This window comes from Hypanus sabinus, chromosome 8 (genome assembly GCF_030144855.1).
Source record: "Hypanus sabinus isolate sHypSab1 chromosome 8, sHypSab1.hap1, whole genome shotgun sequence".
In the NCBI taxonomy this organism is placed as follows: domain Eukaryota; kingdom Metazoa; phylum Chordata; class Chondrichthyes; order Myliobatiformes; family Dasyatidae; genus Hypanus; species Hypanus sabinus.
The window spans coordinates 986,344-999,328 of NC_082713.1; the positions used below are offsets into that span (position 1 = coordinate 986,344).

A 12,985-nucleotide genomic window follows, 5' to 3' on the forward strand; every position below is an offset into this window, starting at 1 on the left:
CATCTATCAAAAGTGGGTATGACCTGCTAGGCTGCAGTGAAGAGGCTGTTCAAAGATAACTGCTCCTGATATGATGCCTTAACGTTTCTTATTTATACCTCATTAATACAGTATGATGCTTGGAAGAGAAATCTCGGAACAGAAAGACCATCAGGAAATAATCTTCTGGCCAAATACTGTTTTGAATGTTAAACAAATTAATACTTAAGATGTATACAGAAATACTTAAATACATTACGCCAAAACATCTTACCTTAAACTAAGTGAAATAAATGTAAATGCTAAGCTCCTAACAACAAATAAACAGAGTTTATGACAGAAGCTATTTCATTAATGTACGTTAGTGCAGGCTTATTAAAAATAGAATATTCTAGAAGGATGAAACTGAAAAAAGGAGCCAATTAAACAATCCGTTAATTCACAATTTCTATTTCAGTACAACATTAAACAGTGGAAACGTAATAACCTTCAACTAATTCTTTCATATTACTGCTCTCCACCATTTTTCACAATATTCCTTCAAAACGCATCTCCCAATTCAATGTTACTTTGTCCCACTCCCAATATAGCTCTCCCACAGTCGAGTCTATTTAAACATCTCGGTGTGGAGAGGTGCAAGTGTGAGGAGTGAATGTTATCGAGCTCCTACATCCTATCATAATTACCTACATTTCCAGTTGAATAATCACTGAGGTGAGACAAGCCATTACACTTTAACCATTAAAAGTTAAAATGCAACACTTTTTCAGCTCCATCACTTTATGTGAACCACAGCTGGTTCATTACTGTCATGTTATCATTAATAACTTTAATGAACAGGATTAATTGCTCACAGAACGATAAGCTCTATTCATTCTGCACAAACTTATTCCTGTGTGACGAGGGTGACAAACCAGAGCTAATTCAATATGAAAATAAAGGTAGATCCAAATAACTCGTTTGACAAGAGAGTTAGGAAAGGAATTTGAGAGATTAACAAAAAAACAGGTTAGGAAAATCTACCAGAAGTTTAACAGTCAAGGAGCAAGCTCCTGAAATATGGAACGGTGTAAACCAGCATCCTACATGACAATTCACCTTGGTGACGGATTCATTAATTCTCCTGCGCAAACTGAGAAGTCCTCTATAAGCAGCTTCATGTAACAAGGCCTTCAGCACTCGGTAAAATACTGAATGTATTAGTGCAATTCCAATCAAGATGTTCAGAGTTCTGGGAAAATAGAACAAATTTCTCATTACAAGACAGTCAGAGATACAGCACAGAAATACACCTTTCGGCCCAACGGGTCTGTACCATTAACCACCAATTTACACCAATCCTACATTAATGGCAGATTTTAATCTCCCCTTGCCCTCACCAGCTCCCTGAACATTCTACCACTCATTCCTACACTAGGATCAAGTTACAAAGGTCAAATTAACCTACTAATATGTCTTTGCAATGTGGGAGGAAACCAGAACATCCAGAGAAAGCCTACAGCCACAGGGAGTACACCACTTTTCTTTTACCCTACCATCTTTTCCCTGCCTCAATGGAATATATCTATGCAAAACGCCATGCAAATGATCCCTGACCATTTGCCACATTTCTGCCATGCATTTTCCTGAGACCATCTGCTCCCATGTCTCTGCCTAATAGCATTCCCCTACCCTAATTAACCATGTAACAATTACAGCACGGAAACAAGCCATCTCGGCCCTTCTAGTCCATGCCGAACGCTTACTCTCACCTAATCCCACTGACCCACACTCAGCCCATAACCCCCCATTCCTTTCCTGTCCATATACCTATCCAATTTTACTTTAAATGACAATATTGAACCTGCCTCTACCACTTCTACAGGAAGCTCATTCCACACAGCTACCACTCTCTGAGTAAAGAAATCCCCCCTCGTGTTACCCTTAAACTGTTGCCCCCTAACTGTCAACTCATGTCCTTTTGTTTGAATCTCCCCTACTCTCAATGGAAAAAGCCTATCCACATCAACTCTGTCCCCATAATTTTAAATACCTCTATTAAGTCCCCCCTCAACCTTCTACGCTCCAAAGAATAAAGACCTGAAGGTCTTTTGCAGTCAAATGGGGGTTTTGATTTGCCTTTCTAGTAATCCTACAAGCAGTTCTGTCAGGAAGTTTTCTTGGTCTTCCAGACCTCAGTTTGACCTCCACCGTTCCTGTTAACTGCCATTTTTTAATTACATTACGAACGGAGGAAATGGCAAAAATTGGCCAAAAAAAATTCCCTTCAGGGAACTATGCACCATTATTCCTAGATCACTCTGTTCTACTGCATTCTTCAATGCCCTACCATTTACCATATATGTCCATTTGGATTATTTCTACCAAAATATAGCACCTCACACTTATCAGCATTAACCTCCATCTGCCACTGTTCAGCCCACTTTTCTAACTGGCCTAAATCCGTCTGCAAGCTTTGAAAACCTACTACATTATCCACAACGCCACCTACCTTAGTATCATCTGCATAATTACTAATCCAATTTACCACCCCATCATCCAGATCTCCTGCTGTAATTTGTAATCCACATCCCGGATGCTCTTTGGAGGCCTGTATACAACTGTCATCAGGGTCCTTTACCCCTGCCCTTTCTTAACTCAACTCACAAAGACTCTATGCCTACTGATCCTATGTCATCCCTTTTGAATAATTTAATATTTTTTCTTATACACAGGGCCACACCACCCCCTCTGTCTCCTAACCTATCTTTCAGATACACCGTATATTCACAATGGCAGCCATCCTTTTACTTTTATAAAGTAAAAGATAAAAAAGGAGAAAAGTAAGAGTGGAGTGAAGAAAAGTCAAATGCAAAAGAGTAAAAGATTACAAGATTTTAACATGACAATGAGTGTAAGGGCACTTTGAATGCTAGTAGTATTCAAAACTAGGTCAGTGAACATTTGGCACAAGTCAGTACAAAGGGGTGTAGCGGTGTGCTACATGCAGCGCTAAAATTACGACATGGAGTCGGTAACTGCAGTCAAAGGAAAAACTTCATTCGAAATTTTAAGCCTCCCTCAACCTGCCCCCCATGGCGCAGAGGCTCCAAAGCTCTGTGCTCACAAACCCCTGTAGGCTATCTAATTGTGAGCCGGTTCGGATCTGCCAGGAAGTGGCCATTGCAGGGCGTAAAGGATTGGGAATCCAATATACAAGGATATCAGGTGACACAGGTTTCTCCCGCTATTCTGGTTCCAGAGGATTGGCGTATTGTTCATGTGATTCCGTTGTTTAAAAAGGGTTCTAAGAGTAAACCTAGCAATTATAGGCCTGTAAGTTTGACGTCAGTGGTGGGTAAATTAATAGAAAGCATTCTTAGAGATGGTACATACAATTATCTGGATAGACAGGGTCTGATTAGGACCAATCAACATGGATTTATACGTGGAAGGTCATGTTTGACAAATCTTATTGAATTTTTTGAAAAGGTTAAGAGGAAAGTTGACGAGGATAAAGCAGTGGATGTTGTCTATATGGACTTCAGTAAGGCCTTTGACAAGGTTCCACACGGAAGGTTAGTTAGGAAGGTTCAATCTTTAGGTGTTAATATTGAAGTAGTAAAATAGATTCAACAATGGCTGGATGGGAGATGCCAGAGAGTAGTGGTGGATAACTGTTTGTCAGGTTGGAGGCCTGTGACTAGTGGTGTGCCTCAGGGATCTGTACTGGGTCCAATGTTGTTTGTCATATACATTAATGATCTGGATGATGGGGTGGTAAATTGGATTAGTAAGTATGCAGATAATACTAAGGTAGGTGGCATTGTGGATAATGCAGTGGTTTTCAAAGCTTGCAGAGAGATTTAGGCCAGTTAGAAGAGTGGGCTGAACGATGGCAGATGGAGTTTAATGCTGATAAGTGTGAGGTGCTACATTTTGGTAGGACTAATCAAAATAGGACATACATGGTAAATGGTAGGGCATTGAGGAATGCAGTAGAACAGAGTGATCTAAGAATAATGGTGCATCGTTCCCTGAAGGTGGAATCTCATGTGGATAGGGTGGTGAAGAAAGCTTTTGATATGTTGGCCTTTATAAATCAGAGCATTGAGTATAGGAGTTGGGATGTAATGTTAAAATTGTAGAAGGCATTGGTAAGGCTGAATTTGGAATATTGTGTACAGTTCTGGTCACCAAATTATAGGAAAGATGTCAGCAAAGTAGAGAGAGTACAGAGAAGATTTACTAGAATGTTACCTGGGTTTCAGCATTTAAGTTACAGAAAAAGGTCGAACAAGTTAGGTTTATATTCTTTGGAGTGTAGAAGGTTGAGGGGGGACTTGATAGAGGTATTTATAATTATGAGGGGGATAGAGAGAGTTGACGTGGATAGGCTTTTTCCATTGAGAGTAGGGGAGACTCAAACAAAAGGACATGAGTTGAGAGTTAGGGGGCAACAGTTTAGGGGTAACACGCGAGGGAACTTCTTTACTCAGAGAGTGGTAGCTGTGTGGAACGAGCTTCTAGTAGAAGTGGTAGAGGCAGGTTCGATATTGTCATTTAAAAGGAATGGAGGGTAATGGGCTGAGTGCAGGTCAAGTCAAGTCAAGTCGTTAAGTCACTTCTATTGTCATTTCAACCATAACTGCTGGTACAGTACATAATAAAAATGAGACAACATTTTTCAGGACCATGGTGTTACATGACACAGTACAAAAACTAGACTGAACTACGTAAAAAAATAGAGAAAGCTACACTAGACTACAGACCTACACTGGACTACATAAAGTGCACAAAAACAGTGCAGGCATTACAATAAATAATAAACAGGACAATAGGGCAAGGTGTCAGTCCAGGCTTTGGGTATTAAGGAGTCTGATAGCTTGGGGGAAGAAACTGTTACATAGTCTGGCTGTGAGAGCCTGAATGCTTCAGAGCCTTTTCCCAGACGGCAGGAGGGAGAAGAGATTGTATGAGGGGTGCATGGGGTCCTTCATAATGCTGTTTCCTTTGTGGATGCAGCGAGTAGTGTAAATGTCCGTGACGGCGGGAAGAGAGACCCCGATGACCTTTTCAGCTGATCTCACTATCCGCTGCAGGGTCTTGCGATCTGAGATGGTGCAATTTCCGAACCAGGCAGTGATGCAGCTGCTCAGGATGCTCTCAATACACCCCTGTAGAATGTGATGGGGATGGGGGGTGGGAGATGGATTTTCCTCAGCCCTCGCAGAAAGTAGAGACGCTGTTGGGCTTTCTTTGCTATGGAACTGGTGTTGAGGACCAGGTGAGATTCTCCGTCAGGTGAACACCAAGAAATTTGGTGCTCTTTACGATCTCTACCGAGGAGCCATCGATGTTCAGCGGGGAGTGGTCACTCCGTGCCCTCCTGAAGTCAACAACCTTCTCTTTTGTTTTGTTCGCATCCAGAGACAGGTTGTTGGCTCTGCACCAGTCCATTAGCCGCTGCACCTTCTCTCTGTAAGCTGACTCGTCGTTCTTGCTGATGAGACCCACCATGGTCGTGTCATCGGCAAAGTTGATGATATGGTTCGAGCTGTGTGTTGCAGCACAGTCATGGGTCAGCAGAGGACTGAGCACGCTGCCCTGGGGAGCCCCCGTGCTCAGTGTGATAGTGTTGGAGATGCTGCTCCCGATCTGGAATGACTGAGGTCTCCCAGTCAGCAAGTCTAGGATCCAGTTGCAAGCCTAAGAAGGAGGGCGGTTTGGCTTTGCCAAACTTGAGATTTTACTATTGGGCAGTTAATATACGATATTTAATATTTTGGACACAAGAATCGACTATAGCTGCTTGCCCACAATGCATAAATTTGGAATGTAAATCTGTACAAGACTTTTCATTGTTTTCAATTTTAGGATTTTCACTTCCTTTTTCTTTATCTAAATTGAATAAACAAATAACTAATCCTATAGTCAAATATACATTGCGAATTTGGTTTCAATTTCGTAAATTTTTTGGTTTGAATAAGTTCATTTTATCAAGCCCTATAATACCTAACTTTTTTTTTGGCCCTCTTTTATGGATCAAGCTTTTCTTTTATGGAAAACAAAAGGTATAACATGTTTTCGTGATTTGTTTTTGGATGATAGCTTTATGTCCTTTGAACAGCTATCTAATAAATATAATTTACCTAAAACTCATTTTTTTAGATATTTGCAAGTTAGAAATTTTTTGTATAATGAGTTACAGTCTTTTCCGAAACTATGTCCATTGGATATTACGGAAAGAATTTTAGCTCTGAATCCTTGTCAAAAAGGTTTAGTAGCTGTCATTTATAATATGATCATGAAAATACAGCCAGAAGTATCTGAAAAAATTAAGAAGGAATGGGAAAAAGAACTTCATTGTCTTATATCCACTGAGCAGTGGAAGAAAATTTTACTATTAGTCAATTCGTCTTCTTTATGTGCTAAGCATGCCCTAATACAATTTAAGGTTGTACATAGAGCTCATATGTCTAAGGATAAACTTGCTCGATTTTATTCTTATGTTAATCCAACCTGTGACAGACGTCATTCTGATGTTGCTTCATTGACCCACATGTTTTGGTCTTGCTCTTGTTTGCAAAATTATTGGAAAGCTATTTTCAGTATTATTTCAATAGTTCTGAATATCAATTTCCAACCACATCCTATTACTGCAATTTTCGGTTTACCAATGGTGGATAATAGTAGTTTATCCTCCTCATCTCGACGAATGATTGCATTTGTTACATTAATGGCTGGAAGATCTATTTTATTGAATTGGAAAGAAATTAATCCTCCAACTATACTTCAGTGGTTTTCTCAAACTATCTCTTGTTTGAGCTTAGAAAAAATTAGAAGTGTTGTTTTTGATCCTTCAGTTAAATTTGAAGAAACTTGGAGACCATTTATTCAACATTTTCATATGAGTTAAATTGTCTTTTCCTAAACCTCACTTTTATTATCCTTAATTATTTGGATGGAGGTTCAGAGTTATTGGCACTACTGTATATATCTGACATTATGCAATGGCCCATGTTGGTTAGTGTTTTTTTTTCTTCTTTTTTTTTGGTGTTTTTTTTTCTTTTTTATTTCTTTTGTTCATAAATACTGTGAGTTTGGGAGGTTATATGTATTGATTATTATATATTTGAATGTCTACTTAAACTATTAACTATGTACTCTCAAACTCTTTGTATTCATGTTTCATTTATGTTTGCTTAAAAATTAATAAAAAGATTTAAAAAGAAAGAAAAGAAAGAAAGGATCCAGTTGAAGAGGGAGGTGTTCATGCCCAGTAGGCTCAGCTTTCCAATCAGTTTCTCAGGGATGATTGTGTTGAAAGCTGAACTGAAGTCTATGAACAGCATTTGAACGTATGTGTCTTTTTTGTCCAGGTGGGTTAGGGCCAGGTGGAGGGTGGTGGCAATGGAATCATCTGTTGAGCGGTTAGGACAGTATGCAAACTACAGGGGGTCCAGTGAGGGGAGGCAGCAGGGTCTCGATATGCCTCATGACGAGTCTCTTGAAACACTTCATGATGATGGATGTAATTAGTCATTTAGGCAGGACACTGAAGACTTCTTCGGCACGGGGACGATGGTGGTGGCCTTGAAGCACGTTGGAACGGTGACGCTCCTCAGGGAGATGTTGAAGATGTTAGTGAGAACATCTGCTAGCTGGTCTGCACATCCTCTGAGCACTCTACCAGGGATGTTGTCTGGTCCAGCAGCCTTCCGTGGGTTGACCCTGCACAGGGTTCTTTTCACGTCAGCCACTGTGAGACACAGCACCTGTTCATTTGTAGGAAGGGTGGACTTCCTCGCCGCCACGTCATTTTCCTCCTCAAAACCGGTGTAGAAGCTATTCAGCGCATCTGGGAGGGAGGCATCACCTGCAGAGTCAGGTGATATTGTCCTGTAATTGGTGATGTCCTGGATGCCCTTCCACATGCGCCTCGCATTGCTGCTGTCCTGGAAGTGGCTGTGGATTAGCTGGGCATGTGCACGCTTTGCCCCTCTGATGGCTCGGGACAGTTTGGCCCTTGCTGTTGTTATTGCTGCCTTGTCGCCTGCTCTGAAGGCGGAGTCGCGGGACCTCAGCAGTGCACGCACCTCTGCGGTCATCCATGGCTTCTGGTTAGTGCGTATAGTGATGGTCTTGGACAGAGTAACATCATCAATGCACTTGCTGATGTAGCTGGTCACTGATGCTGTGTACTCCTCTAAGTTGGCAGAGTCGCCATTGGTTGCAGCCTTCCTGAACATGTGCCAGTCAGTGTGCTCAAAGCAGTCTGGAAGAGCAGAGATGGCTCCTGCTGGCCAGGTTTTCACCTGCTTCTGAACTGGTCTGGAGTGCCTGACAAGCGGTCTGTATGCTGGGATTAGCATAACAGAGATGTGGTCTGAGTATCCGAGGTGGGGGTGGGGCTCTGCCCGGTAAGCGTCAGGGATGTTTGTGTAAACCAGGTCCAACATGTTCTCCCCCCTCGTTGCAAAGTCCATATACTGATGGAATTTGGGGAGCACTGACTTAAGGTTCGCGTGGTTAAAATCACTGGCGACAATAAACAGACCATCAGGGTATGCATTCTGCAGTTCGCTAATAGCCCCATACAGTTCACAGAGCGCCTCCTTAGCAGTAGCGCTGGGGGGAATGTAGACTCCGAATATAAGGACAGAGGTGAATTCCTGTGGCAAATAAAATGGTCTGTATCTAACAGCCAGAATCTCCACTAGTGATGAGCAGTGTCTGGAAACCAGTACAGAGTTCTTACACCATTCCGTGTTGACGTAGACACACAAGCCACCACTGCAAGTCTTACCGGAGACAGCTGCATCTCTGTCCGCACGAAAAAAGGCTAGCTGAATGGCAGCGTCTGAAATCCCATCAGTGAGCCATGTCTCTGTGAAGACATACGCAGAGCAAACTCTGTACTCCCACCGAGTATTACGTTGGAGTCGGATGTAGTCCATTTTATTGTCCAGGGAGCGGACATTGGAGAGCAGAATGGACGGGAGAGCTGGTGGGACTAGGTGAGAGTAAGGGACTAGAAGGGCTGAGATGGCATGCTTCTGTGCTGTAATTATTATATGATTATACTGGAAGTTTGAGAAATCGATGCTCATGCCATCAGGTTGGAGGCTAACCAGACAGAATATGATGTGTTACTTCCTGGTGTGGGGATGGATGTGTATAGGGACTGGACATCCACAGAGAAGATAAGATGCTTGGACCCAGGGAACTTCAAATCACTGAACAGATCAACAGCATGTGAAGTGTCATGGATGAAGGTAGGAAGGGAATGAACTGGGGGTGGGGGGGGGGGAATAAAACTGAGTTGAGGTATGCAGATAAGAGTTGTGGAGCAGGAACAAAGTCAGATGTATTAGTATTACAGAGGAGTAAAGGGAATTACAGAGGCATGTGAGAGGAGCTAGCCTAAGTTGATTGAAAGGGATGATGGCAGAACAGCAATGGCTGGGGCTTTTCTGGGGCAGTTCGGAAGGTGCAGGATAGATACATCCCAAAGATGAAGAAGTATTCTAAAAGGAGAATGAAGCAGTTGGAGTGACAAGGAAATTCAAAGACAGCATAAAAGCAAAAGAGGACACATAATATAGCAAAAAAATCAGCGGTGGAAGTTTTGAGGATTGGGAAGTTTTTAAAAACCAACAGAAAGCAACGAGAAAATTAAGCATGAAAGTAAGCTAGCCAAAAATATCAAAGACACTAAAGGTATTTTCAGGTATATAAAAGATAAAATATAAGCCAGAGTGGATATTGACCGCTGGAAAATGACACTAGTGAGGTAGTAAAGGAGGACAAAGAAATGGCAGATGAACTTTATTAAGTATTTTGTGTCAGACTTCACTGTGGAAGAGAATAGCAGAATGCCAAAAATTCAAGTGTCAGGGGCAGAAGTGAGTGTAGTTGCTATCACTAAGTAGAAGGTGCTTGGGAAACTGAAAGGTCTGAAGGTCAATGTCACTTGGACCAGATGGTCTAAAAGAGGTAGCTGAGAAAATTGTGAAGACATTAGTAATGACCTTTTAAGAATCAATAGATTCTGGAGGACTGTAAAATTGCAAATATCATTCTACTCTTTAAGAAAGGATGGAGGCAGAAGAAAGGAAAGTACAAGCCAGTTAGCCTAACTTCAGTGTTTGGGAAGATGATGGAGTTCATTACTAAGGATGAGGTTTTGGGGTACTTGGAGGTGATTGACAAATTAGGTCAAAGTCAGCAAGGTTTCCTCAAAGGAACATGTTGCCTGACAAATCTGTTGGAATTCTTTGAGGAAATTACTACTGAGGGGGATGACCCATCTGGGCAAGGCAGCAGCAGCCAGACCAATAGCACTGTGGTCAGCTCTGAGCCTCAGAAGGGCAGGGTGAAGTCAGGTGGAGCAATGATCACAGGGGACTCAAAAGTTAGGGGGACAGATAGAAGATTCTGTGGCAGCAAAAGAGATGCCAAGATACTGTATGCCTCTCGGATGCCAGGGTCCAGGATGTCTCTGAGCAGTTGCAGAATATTCTTGAAGGGAAAAGTGTGTATCCAGAGGTCATGGTGCATATTGGTACCAATGACATATGCAGGAGAGGGGTAGCAGTCCTCTGCAGTAACTTCAGGGATTTAGGAAGGAGACTTAAGAGCAGGATCTCCAATATGGTAGTTTCCAGATTACTCCCAATGCCATGAGCTAGTGAGGGTCAGAACAAGAAGATAGTGCAGATGAATGTGTGGCTGAGGAGATGGTGCAGGGGGAAGGGCTTTAAGTTCTTGGATCATTGGAACCTTTTCTGGGGAAGGGATGACTTGTACAAGTGGGTTGGGTTGCACCTGAACTAGAGGGGAACAATATTGTGGGAGGGAGGTTTGCTAATGCTACTGGAGGGGGTTTAAACTAGATTTGCATGGGGGTTGGGAACCAAAGTGATGAAGCATAGGATGGGGCAGTTGGTGCACAATTAGTAACAGCTTGTGAGCAGTTTATGAGGAAGGACAGGCAGATGATAGAACAAAGATGCACTCAGCTAGATGATTTGAAATGTGTCTATTTTAATGCAAGGAGTATCATAAACAAGGCGGATCAAAAACATGGATCAATATGTGGAACTATGATGTTGTGGCCATTACACAGACTTAGATGACTGAGGGCAGGAAAGGCTGCTGAGTATGCCAGGCTTTATATGTTTCAAAAAGGACAGGGAGGGAGGCAGAAGAGGTGGGGGAGCAGCACTGCTAATCAGGGATAGTATCATGGCTGCAAAAAAGGAATAAGTCACGAAGGGATTGTCTACTGAGTCGCTGTGGGTGGAAGTCAGAAACAGGAAGGGAGAAATAACTTTTTTTTAATAGACCTCTTTATAGTAACAGAGACATTGAGGAACAGGTAGGCAGGCAGATTCTAGAACGGTGCAATAATAATAAGGTTGTCATGATGGGTGATTTTAACTTCTCAAATGTCAACTGGCATCTCTTTAGAGCAAGTGGTTTAGATGGGGTGGAATTCATTAGGTGTGTTTAGGAAGGTTTCCTAAACAATATGTAGATAAGCCAACAAAAAGAGAAGCTGTATTTGATCTGGTATTGGGAAATGAATCTGGTCAGGTGTCAGATCTCTCGGTGGAAGAGTGTTTTGGAGGTAATGACCACAACTCTATATCCTTTATCATAGTGCTGGAGAGGGTTAGGAGTAAACAATTTAGGAAAAAATTTAATTGGGGTAGGGGGGGAAAATGATGCTATGAGGCAGAAACTTGGGAAAATAAATTGGGAGCAGATGTTCTCAGGAAATGCACGGCAGAAATATGGCAGATGTTCAGGGAACATTTGCATGGAGTTCTGCATAGGTATGTTCCACTGAGGCAGGGAAGGTGGCAGGGTAAAAGAACCACGGTGTACAAAGGATGTAGAAAATCTAGTTAAGCAGACAAGAAAGCTTATGAAAGGATCAAGAAGCTAGGTACATTTAGCGCTCTAGAAAATTACAAGGGTGCCAGGAAGAATTAAATTATGAAAGCTGGTAGGAGCCATGAGAAGGCCTTGGTGAGCAGGATTAAGGAAAACCTCAAGGAGTTCTACAAGTAATTGAGGTGCAAGAGGATGAACCGTGTGAGTATAGGACCAATCAGGAACAAGAGTGGAAACGTGTGCATGGAGCAGGAAGAGGTAGCAGAGGTACTTAATGAATACTTTGCTTCAATATTTACCAGTGAAAAGGACCTTGGCAATTGTAGGGATGACTTACAGTGGACCCGAAACACTTGAGTGTACAGACATTAAGAAAGAGGATGTGCTGGAGCATTTGAAAGGTACTAAGTTAGATAAATTGTCAGGACTAGATGAGATATACCCAGGGCTACTGTAGAAAGTGAGGGTGGGGGAGATTGCTGAGCCTCTGGAGATTATCTTGGCATCATTAATAAGGATGGGAGAAGTACCAGAGGATTGGAGGGATGCAACTGTTAGCAAGACAGGGAGCAGAGATAACCCTGGAAATAATAGACCAGTGATCCTTACTTCAGTGGTGGGCAAGCTGTTGGAGCAGATCCTGTGAGGGAGGACTTATGAACATTTGGACAGACATAATCTGATTAGCGGTAATCAGCATGGCTATGTCAAGGGCAGGTTATGTCTTACGAACCTGACTGAATTCTTTGAGGATGTAACAAAACACATTGATGAAGGCAGAGCAGTGGATGCAGTGTATATGGATTTCAGTAAGGCCCCTGAAAAGATTGCCCATATGAAGATATGTCAGAAAGCCATGAGGCACGGGATCCAAGGAGACCTTGCTTTGTGAATCCAGAATTGGCTTGCCTACACAAGGCAAAGGGTGGTTGTAGATGGTTTGTATTCCGTGTGGAGGTAAGTGACTAGTGGTGCTCCACAGGGATCTGTTCTGGGACCCCTCCTCTTTGTGATTTTTATAAATGACCTGGATGAGGAAGTAGAAGGGTGAGTAAGTTTGCTGATGACACAAAAGTTGGGGGTGTTATAGATAGTCTTGAGGGTTGTCAGGGGTTATAGCGCG

General features: G+C 42.3%; 1 protein-coding gene across 9 annotated transcripts in view; it reads right to left on the reverse strand.

The window, feature by feature from the left end:
* Positions 1-339: 339 nt before the first annotated feature.
* map7d3 (MAP7 domain containing 3) overlaps positions 340-12,985 on the reverse strand; it is a 274,252-nt gene continuing 261,606 nt past the window's right edge. For 8 of the 9 annotated variants that reach the window (XM_059976667.1, XM_059976669.1, XM_059976662.1 and 5 more), the window contains one exon: positions 1,075-1,210. In XM_059976667.1, coding sequence (XP_059832650.1) covers positions 1,203-1,210 — 8 coding nt within the window. In that variant the 3' untranslated portion in view covers positions 1,075-1,202. Of the gene's footprint in view, positions 1,211-12,985 lie in introns of all 9 variants that reach the window. The other variant, XM_059976665.1, reaches the window with a different exon arrangement.